This window comes from Taurulus bubalis, assembly GCF_910589615.1.
Source record: "Taurulus bubalis genome assembly, chromosome: 5".
NCBI lineage: Eukaryota > Metazoa > Chordata > Actinopteri > Perciformes > Cottidae > Taurulus > Taurulus bubalis.
This window is the reverse complement of record NC_136593.1, coordinates 19,105,040-19,128,710: the sequence shown is the minus strand read 5'-3', so window position 1 is coordinate 19,128,710 and position 23,671 is coordinate 19,105,040. Positions and strand designations below refer to the sequence as shown.

Sequence of the window (23,671 nt, the reverse complement as noted above, 5' to 3'; positions counted from 1 at the left end):
CTCATCCGTGTTATAGTGTGTGTGAGAGAGAGAGTGAGAGAAATAATGATAATAGGGAAACTTAGAATCTCCTGGTATTTGTTGGGATACAGCATCACAACAAAAACCAGGAGATTCTAAATTCTGATTTCTTGGAAAATACTAGAACCAAGTTGTGAAACACGACACCTGGGTGGTTGTTATGAGGTGTTATAACCTTATTGTTAATAGCAGGCCTACTCTATTCATCTGAATGGCTTATCTTGATGCTGACTTGAGTACTAAGGGAGTGCGAAGTGGTTGTCAATAAAAGTGCTACACCCAGAAGAAGCTGTTAAGACTTCCAGGTAACATGAAACTAAAGCTGGAGGTCAACTTAATGGCTCATAGCCAGTTAAATTGGTAATTTGCCTCTCTATGGGTCATTACCGTATCACATTACAAGAGGAAGTCCCATGTTAAATCGTCAAGTCTAAAGATCTTGACAAATTGAGGCAGTTTAAAATTTAATTTAGGATTCAATTAAAAATAAATAAATAATCGCAGCCATGACAAACGTATTTTTTCCCAAGAGGATGTGACTTCACATTCACTTTAAAATGTGAGTTAAATATATATATATATATATATATATATATATATATATATAAAAGATAAAGATGGTTTATTAGGCATGACAAGATGAAATGAATATGATTTAAAAGTTAGTTTCACTCAATAAAACATCCATTAAAAAATGGTGTTTCGATATGTTATCGTGTAAATCAGCAGTTTCGGCACCGCAGGGGTTAAAATGGCTCCGGCTTCGGCGATTCGTTATAAGATTTATTCTGTCTCCCTGGTGCAATGTTTTTCCCATTTCCCTGCGGTGCGATGCGCACAGCTGCAGCCCCGGCGTGGCCAGTGTGTGATTGTGTTTGTGTGATAGCTTTGTGCCAAGGGCAGGGGAGGGCGGCGGGGCCCAGACTGAGCGGCGCCTCGGCACACCTGGGGAAGTTCAGGTTAAATAGCTCCACATTCCTCAACACACAGCTGATTGAAACATTAACAAACAGTAATCCACGGGCCAGGCCGCAGATGGGCCGGGAACCACGCCAACACTGGAGAGAGAGAGAGGGGAGGAGTGGGGGGTGGGGGAGATTCCCACAGTACAGTCGTATGTTCTAAATGTGCTATTAATATATTCATATGTTTCTCCCCCTCCTCTTTCTGTTATATATATGTAGAAACGTACACCGTTATGCGAACTGACCTGCCCATAAGTGCTTGGACAGAAAATCTTTAGCATGTACAATTCTTTAATGTCTTCCTTTATACAGAAAACATATTTTCAGCTCTGAATTTCTAATCACACATAATTATCTACAAATCCCCTTTTCACGTAATCTGTCTGAGCCGTGTGGAACATAAAGATCAGGCTATTGTGGTCACCATGAAACTCGATATTGTCTTGCCATTGAATCCAATTAGGACCATGTCTTGGATTTTATATTCGCTTGCTACTTAATTATCATTATTATTTTAATCCCTGCGTCGATAAAAATGAATCAAAGCTCGTTTCCCTTTCTGCAACTCCCTTGTAGTGAGCGCCCCCCTGCGGCCATGGCGTGAATCACAGCATTACAAACCCATACGAGCTGCTGTGCGCGACAGCAGCGCCCCCTTGTGTTCACAGTGCTGTGGAGAAGATGCGTTTATAGGCGTTTCTGTTAGCCGACATTAAATTTGAGTTTTATTTGTGACAGCTGTTAGAATGCTTTACATTCAAAACACATGGTTATCTAAACAAGTATGATTCACTAGTGTTCCCAGTGTTTTACATTTGACTCGAGTACTATTCTGAAGTATAATTTTGAGGTACCCATACTTTATTTGGTAGAAATGTTGTGCTTTCAATATTTCTGACAGCTACAAGTACTGGTTTCTTTTTAGATTATGGTTCTACAAAAATTAAAAAAAAATTGTAAAGCTTTTAATCAATTGATATTTCAGATTGGTTGTTAGCAGTTCCACTTAGTTTCTTCTTCTTTACAACGCCATAAATCATGTTGATGTACCCTGTGACCTTTAGGAGAGGCCTGACCTTAAAGGATTTTACGATCACACAAACTCCCACTCAAGCAGCTAAACATGCTACCAATGAGGATTAATATGAACAATCCAATAACGTCTTAAACAGTCACAGGGGACACTTTTTTTTCTGCAGATTGACTACTTCACTTCACGCAGCAAATACTTCTGTGCTTTTGCTTACAGGGCTCTTACTTGTAATGGTAATTTTTTTTACATCTCTTCAAAAGGAATCTATCGATTATATATATATATATATATATATATATATATATATATATATATATATATATATATATATATATATATATATATATATATATATATATATATATATATGAAATCCTTTAGAAGAGATGTACTATAGAGCTGTAAAATATATATAAATAAAAAAAAACGGTTCCATCACTACCTTTACAGGATGCGTCGCCCACCACCATCTGTGTTTGCACTGTGTGTCGGTTACATCACAGTATGTTGATATTTACTGTTTCTAGGGTCAGACGGGGTAAATTGCAGCCAAGAATCAGAAGACGATCGGAGAACCGGAGTCAAGGGTGTTTAAATAGAAATTTGTATTTACATCAATATCAACAACAGACAAAATCTGTAATATACATCCTGTAAAATGACAGCTTATTTTACCTCCAAACAAAGAAAAACAAACCAAATGATCTCCTGCCTCTTTTTTGCACTTCATTCAAACTCTACAAAGTTCCTTTTTTTCCTGAAGTAACACAAGCTGGACATAAAAGTTGCTTCCTGACAGATATAAGAGATATTGATATGTCTTGAAGTGGATTTCATTCCATTGGTATTTCTCTTTCACAGCAAAATATGCCGTTTTTTTTTTTCTGGATGTAAAAACGTTCTGCCGTAGGGTTGAGTTTCAAGTCCTCTTCGCTCCGATAGCCGGACTCGGCCCCATGCTCCTTACGCTCGCAGTACAAAACCCATCAAATGCTTTTAAAAGATCTGTGATATGCACCCATTTACCATCAGACTAATAGAACACATATTACAAATGTACACCAGAAACTATACAGAGATGTGGAAAAATATCTTTGGATTGCGCATGTTGAAAAGGTAGAGTCAGCGAGTTGAGAATAACAGTCAAAAGAAAATGCTGTGGATAAAAATACACTCAGCAGACAGAGCTGGGGAAAGAGGCGGGACCATTGCGAGGACCGGGCTTGTTGGTACGCTGAGGAGTTCCTGTTCTTCCCTGTACTGCAGACACAACCCCACACAGCTCACCTCACAGAGCTTAACGAAGACCACGTCGCTTCACGTCCAGACAGAATTCACTTACGCCACCTTCCGATGAAACCTCCAGACGGCGTGAAAGCTCAAAACCAACAAAACATGGAATACACGACTGTTTCGGAAAACTGGAAAAATACAGCATACAGAAAATGACAAACAAGGGAAGGGAACCCCAAACACGCCTGCAACATTTGCAAGGAGCATAAAAAAAAAAGAAAAAAATCAACCAACTCAACATTGACCTACGGGACACAAAAATACAACCAGGTCTCATACTTTGTGCAATAATGGGCCTTTAAAAAGCATGTTTGATATATTTTGTAAAATATTTACAATTCATATTCACAGAGGACATTTGAGACATCTAATACTGCAGTACCATTTGTTTGCTTATAACAGGTGTCATGGCGCTCAGTTACAGTCTAAAGCATAGAGGCGAGAGTTATTGCTCCGATCTGCATAACATAGTTAACTGTGCTTATAGCTTACGATGACTTCAAGAATGAGGCGCATCCAAAGGGAAATAAAGAAAAAAGAAACCCATCGTTGTGAAGGCATTGAATCTCTAGTAAGGCTGTAATGATGAAGAAATATTGCATCGATCTTTTGTTCCACACAGAAGCTTCCAGGTAAAGTGCAGCCACAGATGGTTGTACCATAGTCCCGTTCTGCAGCCCCGGCGAGCTCCGGGTCGTTCACGCTCACCCACACACACACACACAGACACACACACACACACACACACACTGGTATTCTGTGTTTGTGAATCACCTTAATAACCGGGGTGCAGTATGTGAGGCGTCGGTTGTCCCTGTAGCTTCCTCCAGAATAAGCAGTGTGTCGTGCAGAGTCTCCTGCATCACATTTTATGCTGGAGAACCCCTACTATGTATATGTGTGTGTGAGTGTGTGTGTCCAGCTCTTCTGAGGGCTCAGCCCGCTCCGCCACAGCTGAAAGGCTCCAGATTCTCTCATCAGCCACAGGTCTTCAGCAATACTTCTGCAGAGAGGAAAAACAGTGAGATGTGTAAACTCTCCTTAGCGGTTTAATTTTCAGCTGACCCTCATGTAAGGCCACTTAACTCCTGTTACAATGCATTACCTACCTGATCAGATCCCATTGGCATTCTGCCCATTCCCATGGCGTTCATGCCTATCTGGCCTTGCATCTGGCCCGGCCTTTGGCCCGGCATTTGGCCCGGCATTTGGCCCGGCATTTGGCCCATCTGACCCGCAACGGGTGCCCCGCTGACTGGCCCGGGTCCACCCATGGAGTTGTTCATCATCATAGGTCCAAACTGACCCTGGCTGCCATGCTGGGGAAACTGTTGTTGGGGGTACGTGCTGGAAAACCAGAAAAAATATGTATTGGCACACAAGTAACAACGTTTTGAGCATTGTGCTAAAATAGTCATGATTAACTAGAAGCACTTAAATAATTGGTGAATAAATCATTTGGTTTCAGGAAGCCTGACGCTACATACTTGTTGCGTGGCATGCTGCCCTGTGGCCAGCCTTTCATGTCTCCTGACTGGTACATTGGCCCTCCCTGTGGATTGCCCTGCATCCCTGGCATCATGGCGGTCTGTGGAGAACCCCCCATTCGTCCTTGCATCATGTTTGCTGGCGGGCTGCTTCCTGGAGCCATGAAGGATGGGTCCCCCTGCTGGTTCATCCCTGCAACAACAACAAGAGAACAGAGAGAGTCACGAGTGTGAAACTTGAATATCGAGGAGGGAATGACACAGAGCTCTGCCTCAGTAAACTCGCCATAGTTAGCTCCATAGTTGAAGCCCTGCTGTCCAGGCTGGGTCATGGCGGGGCCTCCGATTGAGCCTTCCATGCCTCCTGGTGCGGTGACATTTGGAGGCGGGCTGAAGCCTCTCGTTGCCCCCTGGCCCTGCCCCTGCTGCTGCTGTTGCATCAGCATCATCATCCGCTGCCTTCTCATCTGCATGGTCATCATCTCCCTGCTGCGCTGAGCCATCATCTGGGCGTTCAGGAAACCAGGCTGCAGACAAAACATCAATATTTTGACCACAATTCTACAAATGGTGACCTGGCTGACATTGTTCAAATGTGAGGAAGTGCTGATCACGTACCTGAGCTCCCATGCTTGAAGGCTGCATGCCGGGCTGCATGCCAGCTTGCATTCCAGCTTGCATGCCAGCTTGCATGCCAGGCTGCATGCCAGCTTGCATGCCAGCTTGCATGCCGGGCTGCATGCCAGCTTGCATGCCGGGCTGCATGCCAGCTTGCATGCCGGGCTGCATGCCTGCATGCATTGCAGGGTTTCCTCCGGGGGCATGTTCCATCTTCACGCCTTGTCGGGTCTGATTCATAAACTGCCAGATGAGGAGAGATGAAGAGTTAAATATGCCAGTTTGATCGCCAACTTAAGACCAAGCTGACTGGCTCAATCTTTGATGTAACAGGATGGCTATCTGGGTCTGTGGGATCACCTGTTGTCCTTGCAGTCTCTGCTGCAGCTGCAGTCGGAGAGGCTTGGTGGCAGTCATCATGCGAGGTCGCATCATGTTTGCGCGGGGGTTGCCCATGCCCCCCATCCCCGGGAAGGCTCCCGTCTGGCCTACTTGATTCATCATGGGGTTGAAGCCTCCAGGAGATTGGCCTTGCATCGTGTTGCCGCCGTAACCCGGCTGCATGCTCATAGAGGATGGCCCTGGGGGCCCAGGGTAACCTTGGCTATACATGGGTTTTTGGTCCATACCTAAGGAGGAGTCTGGCCCCGGGAACGGTTCTGATGGTGGGCACCGACCCGGGCCTCGATTCGGGCCCTGCTGGCGGCCTTCGGGTCCATGGTTCTAGGATACAGAGAAGCTGCATGTCATGCTAAAGTAAACTTTACTGCAATATCCAAAACAAAGTTGGATGAAAGTAGCTATGTAGTTAAACTATTGACAGTACAAAACCTATACAAATTTTACTGCAAACTAACATTAAGTTGTGCATTGGGACCATACATACAAATCACAAACGCAGTTATCTAATTGAAGCAGCAGGGGAAATAATATACAGTCATCAATATGCACTTAAAATCGAGACAGCAGCAACTTTGTGTCGTATCATCTAATGACAACTATGCATATACAAATTGCATTGCATTTATGAATTCCTATTTACATAAAAATTAAGTTAACACTTTCTGCTTCATTTCAATAATCATGTTATGAATTGGAATTACTTTTAGAAGAACTGAAATACATTTTGGGCTTAGACCCCTCCTTTGGTGCTGGTAATGTGTTACTATTTCCTCTACAAAATTAGTATATGCAATATATTATGTCTACTGTAGTGAGTGCTGTACCTGGCCTACTATTTCAGGGATGCCTAGGGCGCGGTCTATCTCCTGCAGAGCAATGACATCCGTGGTATTGAGCAGAGAGTCCAGCTGGTCGAGAAGTGCCCGTTCATCACTCGGGCCCTCGCTGTTGACCCGGGGCCCCAGCAGCTCCTCCAGGGGGTGCCCAAACTGGTCCCTAATGGGAGAAATGACAGGGGAAATGTTAAATCACTTCAAGGAAATGAGACTTCAATCACAAAACACCATTAACACCAGCTTCTGGATTTACTTTGGGGATAGCGTGAGTGTTTTGAAGTGGGGTTGTACACCGTGTGTCAAACAGTCAATATATTGCCTCCACCCATCATGGGTTGAAGCCTCCAGGAGACTGGTCTTGCATCGTGTCGACACCATAACCGGTTGACATGCTTACAGGTGAGGCCCCTGCGGGTCCAGGTTAACCTTGGTTATACTTGGGTTTTTGGTCCATGCCTAAGGAGTATGTAGTTCCTTTATGAGGTATGCATCCGTAGTCCCTGTTTTACCAGTGACTACAGTAGGTCATAAACTGACTATGGATACGTGCCCCATTCAACCCCACTTCAAAACATCCAAACTATCCCTTTAAAGATTAAGTTGGGAAACATTCAGTGCAGAAGGTTTACCTTTTTGTGTTAGTCTTTGGCCTGTCCAGTCCCATAGCAGAGTCTGGCCAGGACGGGGAATGAGGTGGGACCCCGTGTCCACCAAATGGGCTCATGCCCATATTGGCTTCATTGGTACCTGCAGAGATGAAAATGGGTAGTGTATGATCAATATACAGTGGATACAATGAGTCAATTCCCAGAAAGTTATTGCAATTCACATCACACACCACATGAGACATACCTATATCCATGAGCTGCTGCTGCAGCATAGACCTGGTTTTCCCAGGTACACTGTTGGACCGGTTGATCATGGGTCCTCCCATTGGACCAGAGCGACCCATGCCAGGGTGTCCTGGTCCGGCTATGGGACTGCCGCCGGACCGCGGCATCCCCCAGTCCCCTGGCCCTGACATGGGAGGTCGCTGAGGCATTCCCATCCCTCTGCCCATTCCTCCTGATCAACACAAACACCATGAACATTGAGTGTTTTCAGCGGTAAGCTGAGCAACACAGTGAATCCTGGACCCTGAGCTTCTGTACATTACAATATGGTGGGGTTTCGCTGCAAATGCTCGTGGGCATGCTAAGAAATAAGTGTTTAAGTTACTTGTTGGGTTGCCGCGTGGTGGACACACACCCATGCCCCCGGGAAAGCCATTGGGAACGGGCCCAGGTCGAATCGGAGCATCCATCTTCTCTTGTTTGACCAACGTGGGACAGGGGACATTACGTCTCCCGGCCAGCCCTCCTCCTACGGCTCCCTCTGCACCCATGGGCTTGGCATCCACGGACAGGGCTCTTTGATAGGCGATGCGCTGCGCTGGAGGCATGGGGCCTCTCTCCCCATCTGAAACACACGCAATGCCAACGTTGGATTACACACCATCGAACATTTAGGTTCTCAGACCAAGAATCATCCACTGTGCGATACCTCACGCAAGACTTGACATGACGTGTGTCAATCAAGGCTGCAATGCATACCCTGGGTTTTTCCACAGTAAGCAAGATTTGATTTGACTTACCATGTAAACTGTCTGGCATATTTCCCTGTTTGTTCCCCGCTTCCTTCCCTGCTCTGGAGTCTGGTTCAGGATAGAAGCCAGGGTTATTCCTTGGGACACCCAGAATGGTCTCCAGTGTTTCCGCCTGAACCATCGAGACACAAGAAGGATCAGACAAACAATGTTCTAGTGGGCATTTCAAACTACAGCTAACAAACGTTTATTCAAGGCTAAAGCTTTACCTCATCCGACGGCTCCAACTTGACCTTCCCATCCATGCAGTGGGGGTCAGAGCTGGTGACCCCTGTACCCTGAGCTCCTCTCCCTTCCAGCTCCTCCTGCTTTGGTTTGACATCACCACCTTCCTTAGAGTCGTCCTTATTGAGGAGGTAGTGGAGGAGAGCGTGGGGCTTCTCCTTCTTCGGGCTATGCTGCTCCTGCTTTGAATCTGAGCCCCTGACCCCTCCGGCGGCTGCAGGCCCAGGCTCCGGTGTCCCTGAATCCAGGCTGCTCTTCCCAGTGGCCTCGGCTGTGATGCGAGCCACCTCGTCGGGAGTGTTGCCGTTCTGCAGAAGCTTGTGGAGGATCTTGTGCTTCTCCTGCAGTGACTGACTTGTTAAATGTCCCGCGCCGCCTGAGGAAGATACAGCCCCGTGATTCCCGCCCGTAGAGGAGGACACTCCTGTTGAGGAGGGGCTGGTGACCCCGGCTGTTCCGTCTTTTGCCTCAGGCGTGGAGCCGGGCCCGGAGCCCGGTGTGTGATTAGGGGGCACCAGCTCATCTGTTGGGGAGATGAGGAGCTGCAGAAGCTTCTTGTGGGACTTGGTGTCATGGACCCGCCGGTTGGACTCTCCCCCGGCCGGACTCACCTCTCTGCTGGCCTGGCTGTCTGGCTTGTCAGGAGGGCCTTCGCTGGTGGGAGTGTGTGGATTCTGCTGAGCCTGCTGCTCTCCTCCAGCTCCCAGTGAGCTGCCTGGGCTCTTGGAGTCGGAGTAGGCTGGGATGCTGGGCTTACAGGGTCCCCCTGCTGCATGGTTGGTGGAGTTGATGCTCGGGGAACTGTCGGGCTTGTGAGGTGGCGGAGAGGTGAGGGGGGAGGGCATCGGATTGCCCACTCCCTCACTAATGGCTTGGAGGGCATTCAAGGAGCTGCTGGAGAAGGTGGTCCCTCCAGAGTTACCATGGTGACTGGAGCTCATGGGAGAGTTCATACCTGCAAAAGACACAACAAGATACATGTCATCTATCCAATGTCATAACACGAGTGCCACAAAATGTCAGAGTTAATAGAACTAATAGTTCTCGAGAAATGTTTGGTTCGTACCTCCAGGAGAGAAGGGGCTGGCACCCATCTTGGGGCTTCCTCGGACTCTGGGTGAACCCATGACGTTGTGTGGGGGGCCATTAATGCCTGGACTGGCCTGGGGGGGGCTGGTCATTCCCATCCCGTAGCCTCCAGGTCCACCTCCATGGAACTGACCCATCTGCTGATGTTGGTGCTGCTGCTGCGGATGCTGCTGCTGATGCTGCTGCTGCTGCTGATGCTGCTGATGCTGATGCTGCATGCCATGGTGGCCCATCTGATTCATGGGCCCCATTTGGTTCATGGGGGAGCTCATTGGATGCACGGAACTCATTTGATTCATGGGATTCATTTGACCCATGTTGTTGGTCTGATGCACAGAGTTCATTTGATTCATCTGATGCATGGGGTTCATCTGGTTCATGGGATTCATGCGGTTGCCCCCAGTGTACGGAGGCACTCCTCTTTGTGGCACGTTGCCCTGCTCAGCCCCGCCGTAGCCCCTGTTCATGCCCCCTCCTGGGCCCATGTTCATCGGTTGGTTGGGGTTGTTCACACCCATGTTTTGAGGCCTTATACCTGCACCCTGGTTTCCACGATAACTATTCTGCTCCCTACAAGGGAATACAGCCGATAACAAAACAATGAAAACAGAACAACATTTAAGCACATACAACACACTGAGACAACCATCCAATTTAGGAGAAATCATTCCTGCAAGTTGTGAGTCGTCGCATTCGCACCTTTGTAGCAAGTGTGTGGAGAGGAAAGAATGCGGTTCATTGGTGCTGGGATTTCTGCAGAGGTCGCTTCTGGTCTGGGCTGTGACTGGGGTGCCATCACACAGTGAGAAGCGATAGAGTGGCGTCTCTGCATGGCCATTATGGAAAGCTAGAGCATAAAAAAAAGGTAGAATTAAAAACTCCCCAAAGAAGAACAGGACAACATAAAAAAAGAAGACGCTTATTATCAGCGGTCCCAGGTTGTGGCAGCAACTTCAGCTGAACTTCCAAACAGTTGGTTAATGCTTGCTGTTTTGTGAGCACTGGGAACCTTTCCACACGACAACGGCACTGTACAAGCTGTTGCTCAACCTTTAGTCGCTAATGTTGGTAATAAATCCAACTATCATGTAGCCTCCAGTGATTGCTGTCTGAAAGCTGTTAATGTGAAGCTGACTGAATTAACTCAGCAATTACAGTTTGGCAAAGTGGATCAGAGGCTGGTGTCTTGTGATGAGTGAAAAGAAAGTGTGGAACAAAACTCCAAACGACAGAGACTCGGACATGACCGGAGTTACAACAGTACTGAAATTTAAGTGTAGAGATTTTAAATATTGGGATTTCTTCCTGCCATCTCATTTAAACAAGAGTGTTATTCAAATCCGTCTTACAAATCCGGTAATGTTTCCGGTTGTACTAGAGATGACTCATTAATGCTTTGAGCCTCTTATTCATCGAGCAAAGGCCGTGTCCCACATACCAAACGTCTTAACGAGGTGACTTGTGTTCTGGAACATTCCTTGTATACTTTTGTCTTGACAATGCTCAAACTTGCCCACCTGATCACCTTTATTAACGGCTCATGCCTTCGCCAGTGTTCATTCCCCAAGCAAAACCAGTGCGGAAATAAGGTTGCGATGGCATACACCTGCTAATGTTGCAAATACTAGTGCCTTTTGTGGCAGGGACAAGGGAGATTACAGGGCAGGGAGGTTAAGAGTTACGTACCGTCTTGATAGTGCCGTTTGTAGGACCACGGTTGCCCCTCACTTCGATGGAGGAACATCTGCATGCAGCGCCTCACCAGGTCCTCCCAGCCCGGACGCATCGTGGTGCTAAGAGAGGTTTCCTGCTCAATTCCAATCAGTTTACCTGCAACAGAAGACGCACCATTGGGATTACACAAAGGATAATGGCTAGTGAACTTTAGATGCAGTGTGTGTGCCGAAGGGAATTAAGAATTTATGTCGTCTCAATATCTAGAATGCAATGGCTTGAAAGATCACATTGTCGGCACAAGTAATGAGCAAGTGGGGAATTAGAATTTTAGTGTGGCACAAAAACATTTCCGATGGCAAGGACACAAAATGAATGCACGGTGGGAATGTACTTGCATGAATTAGATATAACACAGTGGAAACTTACCAGACAGTTCATGGCGTGTGCTAAACCTCTCCGTCCTCTCTACTGCAATGATGCGTCGCGCCACACAGATCATACATGACTGCAAATCTAAAAGCAAAGAGAGACAACGCAATGTTTGACTACACCGGGGGACAAACTGGACATGGAAAATCTTGTGCGTACGGCATTATTTGCAACATTTAAGCACACGTTGACTAATAAATGCAGTAGAAAGCATAGCTACACACTAAGTGTCAGCCAAGAGTGTCTGACTTTTACCTTCTCCCTCCTCCATCATGGCCCGGGGCTGAGTGAGGGCAAAACACTGCATGGTCTCATAGCGCTGGGCCCCAGGCCTCTCTTCTGACAACCCATGACTCGGACCATGACCAAAGTTCACCAACATTCGACAGTTGAAGGTGTGGCTCTTCTGCCGGGGGGCTTCTCCGCCCCACGATGCTCCATTTGGTGCTATGAAGAGAAATAAGCAACAGTGAACATAAGTTCTAACAGTGTGTGTGTGTGTGTGAGAGAGAGAGAGAGATTGACTGTGTTTGAGCGTACATCTCGGTGCGTGTGATCTTGAAGGTGTTTGCACCCACACGTTTAAACCCATGACTCACCATTAGACTTGGGAAGATTCTTGTGAAACTCCTCCCTGTCCTCGCCATGGATGATGTTGTACACACTGGTGTTGATCAGCTCTTCCTGCTTGTACTGCAGGTACTGCGTCACGTTGTCCGACACAAAGACAATGCTGCCCTCTCGGTTAACCACAAACAGAAAGCCATCCAATGCCTGATGACAGCCGGGACACAAACATGGAGAGTTGAATGGAAGACGAACTATCAATGAAAATAACATGATATTTACCATATTTGGTTACTGTTTGCCCTTCTATCAACAAGCTGAGACATTTCTACCAACTGCAAATGAGCAATGACAGGGAAGCAGTGGTCCAGCATATGGGAGGACAGCTAATAAGCGTTGTTCCCGGCAGCGATTGTCCCCAAGCTGACCTGTAGGAGCAGCGGTCCCAGATGATCCTTGTCAATGACCCCTTGACCAGTGGAAGACACGTCCGCCTTCTGGACATCGTCATCACTGCAAGAGCTCTTTCCTGAGGACAGATGAAGCACATCACACTCCTGATGAAGAGAGTTGTCATTTTACAACAGCTTTCTATGTCTTTGGATAGTTTTAGTCAGTATTCAGTAACTCAGGTAGAGCTGCTGTTCAGAAGACCTTCATTTTGACAAGTACACATGACCTCCACAGTGTAAAAGATGTTATTTTATAGTATTTTTCCTGATCATACTGTTGGTCAGGACTTGATGTGCACTTAGCTGTAGGAGCCGCTTCCCCAATACTAGAAAACATGTATTCTTTTCCAGACCAGCAGGTGGCAGCATGAGTCACAGATGAATGACTAGCATGCCTTTCTATTTTTAAAATCAGCATGTGTCAGAGGCTTTGTTAGATACCACTCTATATAGCGGAACCATCTGTGGTACGAGACACAGAGCAAGACGACAAACAATATGACACTGGATTTAATATCATGAATAACCAAACTCGCTGTTTGAGCGAGCGGAGTGAAGCAGTAAGAAAGGAGACACTGGGGTAACTGTTTGCAAACAGCAGAGATTAGTTGACAGGGGGAGGGAAAAGGTGAGTTAAAAAGGACAACAGACAGGAATAAAAAAAAAAAAGGCTCTCCATCATTCCCATCCTGTAACTATGGCAACCAAGCTGTATAACACCGGGCCAGCAGTAGCCAGCTGTGACCCTCTGGGTAGATTATAATATGATTGCTCTCTTTCTCTTCCTTATCCACTTAACCTAACAGATCGACTCTCAAACAGAGATGAAACAGGTGGAAGAAAATATATATATATATATATATATTTTTTTTTTTTGTTTTGTTATATCCAATCATGTCAAATCTGCAAAACAATTGGAAAATGAGCAAAGGGTAGGAGTGATAAAAAGTCTGACTTCTGAGCCACCAGTGTCATTCGTCTCCTTGAGAGAAGCTCGGTCTGGCACTAACAGATACACACTGTCACTGACAGCTTTGAGCCGCGACCACCAAGGACTGGTCTCAATTACTGGTGTTCGTTTACCCCCAGCAATACAAACCGCCAAAGTGGCTGTCAGCGTGAAGCCGCCTGGCCATGAACCAAACGCACCACTTCATCACTGGCATCGTCTGTCCTGCAGCCGGGTGCTGCACCAGTCTAACTTAACTCACCGTTTACTCCCCAGAACGAAAAAAACAGGGGGTGGGGGGGGACACAAAACTCTAATATAACCAGAACAATAATAGTAATAACAACAAGAAGATGAATAATAATAATAATAATAATAATAATAATAATAATAATAATAATATGTGGCTTTGTGGTGGTACCTTGCTCTTTGATCTGTCTGATCTGCCTCACGGTCTCCTTGAGGATAGCACATTTGTCAGGCTTGACGTTGAAGCTGTCAATGTTGGAGAGGTTCGCTGAGATGAGCTCGGCCAGCTCCTCGATGTACTTGCTCTCCTGTTCCCTCCGGCGCTTGTCACACCTACGGGGGTGCCAAGGGGATTAGACATGTTGCCATGACGACCTCACCTCCCCATGCCCCGTCCGTACGCGGGCCGTACGGCCTTGGTTCAGATGCTTCGCTAGCAGCAGACATGCGTGTGGACGGGGATGGCACAATGTGGACTGAGATATGATGGACACTCAACAGAAGTCAGAGCACTCACCCTAAGCCCGGTGTGTCGCAGGTGGACAGTTTACGCTTGCGGTCGGCGCACAGTGGCTCCAACAAGTTGTCTCCTACGCCACTCATCTTCAGCGCATATCAGCACCTGAAAGCACAAAGCTGCACATCACATATACATGTAAACAAACACAAACGCGCACACACACACACACACACACGATCAGAGGAAATGAACCGATAGGCGGGTTTTATATGCTCACATGTTTGTGCTGCAATCTAATCAAAGGATAAATTGTGGATTGGAAATTGCCCTCAGCTGTCGATCTTTTTTGCAAAGTTCACTCTGAAATTACGCCAAATACAGGCAAACCATAAAAGCTTAGTGTCAAGTTATGGAGAGGGAGAAAATAAATAAATACAATCAACGAAATCCTCAAGCTATTGAGGTTATAAGTGAAGTGATTCTTCCAGGGGAAGAGTCGATTGTGGATTCACACAGATTTATGAGGGTAGACTATCCAGTTAGTGAAGCAGCCTTGGTTCCTGCTTAGTGCTCGATGAGAGTGAAATCTCATCTGTTCCACTGCGAGGAGCGACTGATGATGATGTAGTGATGTGAAGCCTCGGGGGAGATGGGTCATCCTGCGTTCAGCCAGCCTGCTCGCTGGAACGATACCACTCTGCTAGCAGCAGCAGCAGCAGCACACGTACACACTGGGTGCATACAAACCATTTTCCAGTTTGCTTGCATGTGCAGGCATGTCGTTGCAAAGTCTGTGTATGTGTGCGTGTAGCTACTGTCCCAGCAAGGCACATATTCACCAGCCTGCCTCTTTGTCTCAGTGCTTGGGACAGTACTGGATGGGGGGGTAATAAACACACACTGCTCGGGCTTCTGGAGGCCGGAGACAGTCCATGCGAGGCTCCACATTTCAGGGTCTAGTAAAAAAAAAAAAGATGTATTCCTCTTCCGCATTCTCCATACTAGGCTACATCCGTTCTTTCTTTCAATAGCTTTTAACTGCCCCACACCCCACCCCACCCCACACCACACCATCCTAAGACAACCCCTCCCCTCCCTGGGTGTAGCAGCACTTGGCTGTGGACCCTGTCCTTGTTTTCTTGCTCTGGCATTGCCCCGTGTCTGACCCCCTCAGAGTTCACGTGAGAGGAAACCTCTGAAGCCAGCCTCTAAGGTCACTTTCCTGTCCCCACCCAGAAACATGCACACGCAAAACAACCAGATTGTTCTGCTAAAACTCTCTCTTCGGCTCTGCTGCATGCTTGTGCGTGCATACACACAAACGCTCCTAAAAAAAAAAAAAAAAAAAACACAAGCGTGAGCTCATTCCACAGTGGAAAACTATAGAACGCATGGGAGACGTTATGCAACTTCTGCTCCGCAACTGCAGGCTGGGACACGCAGCCCCGTCACCCACCGCCACTACTCCGACAGGAGGAGCACAGCGAGTCTCAGACACACTCTGCGCCATAAATCTGCATCGCATGCTTCTTGTCCGTCTGCCTTTCAGCACCCATCTCTAAAATCTGCCCGTCCTGCTCTGGCTGTGACTCTTATTGCCTTTCCCTTCATCCCTTCCTTCCTTCCTTTGTGGTTTCTGTGCTGGCTCACCTCTGCAGCAGTGAAGAAAGATGACATCAGCCCTCAGTCAGCCTCACATCAAGAAACGGACAAACAGCAGCACTGGGTGCTGCTGAGGGGGGCCTTTCTGAGAACGGGCAATGCTTAGCAGCGCGGTTTCTACTTCGGCCGTGGGAAAACAATGTTGAAAACCTCTGACATCTTTTTGCTTCATGCACGCTCTCATGGGATTTAAAATGCACGACACGGCTTACTGCACTTTCTTTTAAAATGTAATAACAGTATGACTCATTAGTTCACCCATGTTGACATTTTACACTTCCTAAACGTTTGGCATGACGGAAATCTGAGAACCGACACACGCAGCACTTCTACAGCAGAGTGAGAGATTGAGCAGCAGCCCACCAAAAACCACAGCTGAGTCTCAACAGGCCTGGCAGCATGCCACTGACCTGAATCAGCTCTGTTTGACAATGTGAAACTTGCACGGGGACAAGACGAGGTGCGTTCACAAACTATCAGGCACACAAACAGCAGCTGCCGACGGGAGGAATACAACAGCTCATAGTTAAAAATAAAATGGTCTGAACCAGATTGTCCACCTGGGATGTGTGTGTGTGTGTTTCTACATCTCCCACATGCTCACCTTGCACAGTACAAGCCCCAGTCAAGATCCAGTCAGAGTCTAGTGCCTCAATATCAGTACCTCAACATCTCCTGAAAACAGACAGGTAAAAATCTAAAAACGGCCAATCTACTGGGGCATCTTCTGGATGTCGGGCCATCTCAACATGACTCTATAACGGCACCGCTCCTTGTGAAAGCAGCATGAGCCCTTTTATATGTTTTTGCTTTCACAGAAATGCATGGGAAAACCACAAATTTCTAAAATTGTACAGGAAGCCGCAGCAGATAGCATCCTGTTTGTGTCCTCCCCTCAGCCTGCTCCTCTGCGTCATCACTTCCCTTTCCTGGAAATGTGGCCACACTCATCCCCCCTATTTACATGTCCTGCTTATCAGCCGGTACCCGGCTCGTCCCGGTCCCGACTCACACCTGACCGCTTCTGGCCATCAGAGGCCGTGCAAAGCTTCGCGTACTAACTCATCCTCACAAAAAGGTCAGAAAACAAAATTTAAACTCTGCTCGACGACATAGCTTTCCTCACTGTTGTTGCATCATTATTTATGGCAACCAAGAAGCTGAGTCACCTTCTCTCCCACCTTGTTGTGCTTGTGCACCCAACTAACTTAGAGAAGACACTCCACATGTGCCAGTAACCAGTTCTGTCAAAGCCTTCATAACCTTCAATACTTTAGTGCCATCCTATTCATAGCCACAGTGAAGAAGGCCCTCTGGGGTTTTGTGTTTTCTCATCACAGCAGTTGGATAAGCTTTCATCGAGGCAACAGAGAGGAATCCCTCTTGAGCGGACGTCTATTTAAAGTCTTTGCATTTCAAAATCGAAGCTACAACATCATACTAAAAAATAAGAATTAGAATAGGATTTTCCTAGCATCACTTTCACATCAAGGGATCTGCTATGCTATTGTGTTTTAAGCGTCAAGGGACTACAGATGCAAATTAGCTTAAAAATGTTGAATCCGGTACGGTGCAGCAAGTGGGGACAATTTATGTTTTTAATTGTACATGGAGGTACCATGTAAATAAAGTTCAAATAAATAAAATGTCACAAAACTGGGAAGGCCTGACCTTCAGTGTTTGGGGACAAACTGCTCCCAAAATCAGTGACCTTTAGCACCATCATCCTACTGCCTTTGATAACCAGATGTCCTTTCCTTCATGAAATCTAATAATAATAATAATAATAATAACACTTAACTAAAAACAAAGATTCACTGGAAAAAAATAACCGTCAACAGCTGGTGTTCTTCAAGGACATATTAAACAATAACTACAGTTTTAAAACATAAAAAAAAAAAAGATTTTGTAAATGCTTCAAATATTATGATGCCTCCAATCAGGTTAAGTCTTAATAGTCACAACTCTGTCGCCACGGCCAAACTCAGCTAGTATTTGCAAGGTTGCAACCTACTACCCACACAGAGAGTGTGTGTGTGTGTGCGTGTGCGTGTGCGTGTGTGTGTGTGTGTGATCCTCCACCACAGACCACTGATCACATCAGTCCTAAACGCAGGGCTGCAACTGAGCTAATGCTGCAGCTGAATAATTTAGCACAGAGAAAGAGAGAAAAGCGTTCCCTTTCTGTCAGCTGTCCAAACACAGTTTAATAATTCTGAGTCGACTCTTCCGAACAACAAAACAACAATTCACTGAAAAAAATAGAGCTCGAGAGCTACGCATGAATAATAAGAGAATTATTTTCCATCCCGTTGTACCCTAGACTCTCGTTGATGTCCACTGTGACTGTTCAACTTTGTTAATCACTCAGCTGTCCGTCAGAGGACACACTACACACTGCACACCATGCACGTGCATGAGTGACTTCTGGTAGTGAAATGTAATTCAGACCAGAAGATATAAGCACCGGTATGAATATGGCTGCAGCAGGAGGAGGAGTCGTCAGGGAAGACTGGGTAGAATAAAGAGGGGGAGGAGGCAGGGAGAACAGGGAGGGGGAGGGGAGAAGAGAGGAGACACAGGCACGACATAAATAGGGCTGGGTATCCATTAGAAAAATGTAGATCTACTGGCCGCACATTGAAACAGATCCTCAACTAAACTCATTTACTACTTGTGTCTGTCATTTACTGCTTTATAATAAGAGTACCTATAAAAACAAAAAAAAGCTGGACTGCCAAGGATCCAAAAATGTCAAAGCTACAGTAAAATGGTGCAAACTGTTAAATGCAAAACAGTGAGGCGCATGTGGATAATGTTGACTGCACAGATAAGACCTCAGGTTATGGGTTGTTGTTGCTAATCAAGTCACATTTTAAAAAGCATGGAGAGTTTCACCGGCAAGGCTAGCACATTTCAGACGGGAGGGGAACCTTCTGCTCTGAATGGTTTACAGCAGCGGGCAAGAATACTGCAGAAGATCACTTAAATTGCTAATTTAAAAAAGATATGCTTTATCTTGTTTATTTCCGCAATCTCTTGTACTACAAAGAACCCAGAATGTTCTGTGTTTGTACAGGATCTGGTAACACATATGGTTTATTTGGGACTCGATTTGAAATGAGACATGTAGGATAAAATGTTTTTGATGAATATCACAATTTTGAGCTTAGTTTTGGTCGCTTTTTCTGACGGAAGCGTTCGTCACACATGAAGTGTTCAAGGACTGTCGGAAAGATCAAGAATCTGCCGACAGTCTTTTTTTTTTTTTAAATCTTCTGGCTACGATATAGACGCTGTAGTGTTGGCTATTGCTTTTCCATCCCGGTGGTGGGTTTTGGGGTTCATTGGAGACACGAGTATCTTACATTGTAAGCATTGCACGCCTCAAAGCTATAGAGCACAGCTTCACTCATACCGAGTAAATGAAGGGAGCATCTCCAAAGACATGGGCTTTCTGTCCCCCTCATTGAGTGTGATCGTACACACTCTCCTCTCATCTGAATCATCTTCTCAACATGTGAGGCAACTAATGTTAGTCCAGACTTTTCACATGATAGCATTCCTCATTAAATTAATTGTGTTGAACGCGTTTGAGGGGACTAACTACGTGAGCAAGTTTTCCTGTGTGCCTTCAAGGAATAAGCAAGCGAGCCAAACACACTTTTAGATCCCCACAACTTAAATGCCCCATCTCTTACAGATATGCTGCTCATGAGATTACTTAAACTTGGGACTGAATGACACTGCGTTGTTTTTTTTTGCACTCTGTTGCATCAAAGCACTTCAGCCAGTGTTATAAAAGTGCATTACTGCGATGCGCAGGCTAAAGGCCAGAATGGCAGCAGCGTCGGTCATTCAGGACCAGAATAGTGAGGAGGAAATTCCTGCTCAGCCTGAAATAAAGCCTGCAATCTGAGCTCCCTGAGACAATGAGTGGCAGGCCCAACAATAAACAGAGGCCCACCCGACACAGATACACACAGTTACAGACCCCCGAAAAACACACCCAAACGCACATGAGCCCAAATTGTCTTTATTAGAACTCTGTGTGTGGAGTTAAAAAGCCCAGGGTTTGAGGATGTGGAAAGACAGCAGAATATATTCTGAGCTTTTTTTCATGGCCAACATGAGCTCGTAGAAGCATTTAGCACCATTACTTCCCTGTACACACACACACACACACACACACACACACACACACACACACAGAGTAATAAAGCAACAAAAAGGTGTCCACTAGAATTTGGGACATCAAGAGTAAAAAAGAAACAAGAGGGCTGAATGACTTCCTGTTTTGCTTCAAAGAGCGTCTCCTCCTCCTGCTGAGCGTACAACCAGCTACCGGGTGAAGTGCAACTGGAGCTCACACACTGAAGGCTCAGTGATTTAGTTAAAGACCGAATCATGTGTAACAAAGAAGCCATGTTTTAGCCTTTAGACTTAAGAACTGATTGTATGATATTGTTTTTATATATTATACTGCATATTTAGAAACCCCTCTCTTCGAGAGAAACACCTTTTGTATTTATACAGTAACAAACTTCATCAGCTTCTTCACACTTTCTTTGGGTGTTTTTGAAAAACTGAAAAACGTTTTGGGGCGGAACCTGAAATGTAGGAATCTGACCGTTATGATGTAAGCGACAGTTGAGCTCTGTGTCCACATTACAGGACGAAGGGCTGCTTTTATAACTGGTTTGATGCATAACTGAAGGATGCGTGTCGTCTATTACGACCCACCTGTTGAAATGTTGCACTAAAATACTGTCCGCAACAATGAGGAGCACCTCGGGAAGCTTGTGAACAACACTCACCCTAATTATATCTGTGCAACGCAATTCATCACGTTTTCATGGTGTATTTATGAGGACGTGGCATATTGTGCAAGGGGCCCACTGTAATGTTATGCTTAACTCTGCGCTCTCTGAAAAGGCATTAAAAAAAAAAGCTGGGGAAGAAAAGACAATAAATATACAGGGTAAGGGGTTAAGCAAAGGGTAATTAATAAATAGTCTTTCTTTATGTCTTAATGGTGAGATATACACGACTGATATGTGCACACAAAAAGCACTGTGCTCCCAGTGGGCCTCATCAAGGAATGAAGAAGGAATCTACTTCGGTTGAATCGTCATTACCACCAATAAAAAGAGGTGCTCCCACAATGAACTTCCATTGAGTGAATGAACGCATCCCACCTTGAAAAATGTAATATCATTTAAATGATTTAAAAAGAAAAAGGTCAGACTGCTGAGAGGACGTAATGTCAGTGAAATTTGAAAAAAAGAAGCAATTCAAAATTGGTGCTGTCCTGGCACTTTTTTTTTTTAAGATCCTTAATTAGTTCTGCTTGCAATGAATCAGATTATAAAAACTAACTTTCTATTTTGAATGAGAAGATAATTTAGGAATGTGTCTTGACACTTGTGAACTTTCAATACTGGGAACTCCACGCTGGAACCAATATCATTTGTACACTGCTAGATCTCATGAAAAACAAGGGAACAAAGGGCGACAGTACTGCTCTTGCTTTGTATGATTTAGAACCACACACTTTGTTTTGCAGCAATCCATCATCTTGATGTTTTGGGGATTCCCCCTTAAATTGTGAGGGAATATAACTTCCAGAGGCAATACTTTTCATTGATTCAAATGCACTCTTGTTTTTTGTTGTTGTTCAGCTGTTTTCCTGCCTACATTACACATGATTTTAATCAAACATGGGCCAGTGGGACTAAACTGGAGTTAGAGGGTTTAATGGCAAGATGTGGAGTGTCGCCACACAAAATGTGACTTCAGGACGGGGACGATGAGGACACATGTCAAGCATGTGTGTACTATAAGTGTGGATTTAGTGAAGCTGTAAATTGTTCAGATAAATACTCGTTTGTCTGCAGTGTGTCTGAGTACAGAATACAATGTTTTAGTCTCTTTATTCCTACGAATCATTTTAATGTGATGACATTTCAAACCATGTCGTTGTTGCAAAAACAAATCCAAATTCATTTAATTTCTGGCCATATTCACTCACTTGGATACGTTTTTAAAATGAAAAGCATCAACAAGTTTGACTGATTTGGAGTCAAAGTCTCACAAGGGGCAGTTCACACTGGAATAAAGCGCACCTTTCAAAACCATGGCAGTGACGCAAAGAGGACGGGGAGAGCAGGCTGGAACACTCGCTCACAGGAGCTAATTGGAGTTTGAGAAACATTTCGGACGAGCATCAGAAAGAAGCCTCAGTGTTTCAGTGTGCAACAAACACAAACGTAGTCTGCGATGTTCTACATGCTTTAAAAAAAGTTTCCACAACTCGATCCAAGTCACACACAACCTCTGTCGATGGAAAAAATAAATGTGGGGGTTGATTATCAATTAATTAAACACTGCGTTGCCTCTCTGACTCGTTGAGGGACATTTTCTGATACAAGAAATTCACAAGGGCCCATGAAAGACATTCGATGCATGTGTGGCTTTTTTCCTCAAACTTGTAGTGAACATGATGCCCATAGATGAACGTAGTGAGGGAGAGCAAATAGTTAAAAGCAGAGAGAAACTGCCTTGAAACTGCACCCCCCCAACATCCCCCACCCGTGCTCAACAAACACACACATATCTCAGACGGGCTGTGTGTGCATCTTCACATTTTTCTCACACAAACTGCATCGTGTAGAAAAAACAGGGAAAATAAATCAAGGTGGAAACAAAGAGATGGCCGATTCCTCTCTGTGTGTGTGTGTGTGTGTGTGTGTGTGTGTGTGTGTGTGTGTGTGTGTGTGTGTGTCCCACATGCATCTCCTACAACTATCCATCATTAATGCGGACAAAAGACCAGAAAGGACCACACGGCCACAGCACCAACCTGCCAAATCAACCTCTCGGTTTTCTTTAAGCTCGACATGTCTGGGAGTAAAAAGTGTAGCGATAAGGGCGAGGGCAGCGGCAGCGTCCAGAGACCCGAGCGACCAACCCAGACGCAGGCGGCTGCGATCATACGAGGCTAATATTATGGAAATGAGTTCATTAATCAATGGCTACGACGCCTTTTATCTGGAGAGCCAGAGCACCGGGCCCAATCAGCCACCATACTGGCCGGCTGATAAAACACACACACACACACACACACACACACACACACACACACACACACACACACACACACACACACACACACACACACACACACACACAGGATGGAGATGCTGGGTGAAGAGTAATCTCATGTTGCCTCACATAATTCAGTGTAAAGATTTGTCCACCATTGTTAATTACTTCTGGCAATATGTATATAAATGGTTGTTGTTGTTGTTTTATAAAGACTGTGCTTGGTTTTAACTTTTCTTTTCAGAAGCAGTGTGTGTTTGTGTAAACGTTTCAACTGTGCCACTCCAGGGGAAAAAAAGAAAAAGAGGTAGATATTCATTTTCAAACCACAGCAAGGCTCTGACGATTTTCTCGCTTCCTCCCCTCCCTCCCTCCCTCCCTCCCTCTCTCCTGCGTGCCTTTCTCTCCTCCCCCTCTGCTCTCCCGCTCCCTCCCCCGTCCCCCTCCTCCCCGCCGTCCCTGTTGGATTGGTGGAGTAAACACAGGAAGAGAGCGGGCTCTGTTCCAC

General features: G+C 45.7%; 1 protein-coding gene across 1 annotated transcript in view; it reads right to left on the bottom strand.

Moving 5' to 3' along the window:
- Window positions 1–2,595: 2,595 nt before the first annotated feature.
- Window positions 2,596–23,671, bottom strand: part of LOC306737068 (nuclear receptor coactivator 3-like) — a 28,316-nt gene continuing 7,240 nt past the window's right edge. The window contains exons 2-22 of the mRNA XM_079218771.1: window positions 14,455–14,559; window positions 14,110–14,270; window positions 12,716–12,816; window positions 12,320–12,494; window positions 11,976–12,167; window positions 11,718–11,804; window positions 11,301–11,444; window positions 10,314–10,461; window positions 9,592–10,184; window positions 8,510–9,480; window positions 8,289–8,412; window positions 7,874–8,113; window positions 7,508–7,720; window positions 7,285–7,402; window positions 6,644–6,815; window positions 5,778–6,140; window positions 5,418–5,660; window positions 5,086–5,326; window positions 4,800–4,992; window positions 4,422–4,659; window positions 2,596–4,315 (exon numbers count right to left, since the gene is read on the bottom strand). Coding sequence (XP_079074897.1) covers window positions 4,304–4,315; window positions 4,422–4,659; window positions 4,800–4,992; window positions 5,086–5,326; window positions 5,418–5,660; window positions 5,778–6,140; window positions 6,644–6,815; window positions 7,285–7,402; window positions 7,508–7,720; window positions 7,874–8,113; window positions 8,289–8,412; window positions 8,510–9,480; window positions 9,592–10,184; window positions 10,314–10,461; window positions 11,301–11,444; window positions 11,718–11,804; window positions 11,976–12,167; window positions 12,320–12,494; window positions 12,716–12,816; window positions 14,110–14,270; window positions 14,455–14,540 — 4,815 coding nt within the window. The 5' untranslated portion in view covers window positions 14,541–14,559 and the 3' untranslated portion in view covers window positions 2,596–4,303. The remainder of the gene's footprint in view (window positions 4,316–4,421; window positions 4,660–4,799; window positions 4,993–5,085; window positions 5,327–5,417; window positions 5,661–5,777; window positions 6,141–6,643; window positions 6,816–7,284; window positions 7,403–7,507; window positions 7,721–7,873; window positions 8,114–8,288; window positions 8,413–8,509; window positions 9,481–9,591; window positions 10,185–10,313; window positions 10,462–11,300; window positions 11,445–11,717; window positions 11,805–11,975; window positions 12,168–12,319; window positions 12,495–12,715; window positions 12,817–14,109; window positions 14,271–14,454; window positions 14,560–23,671) is intronic.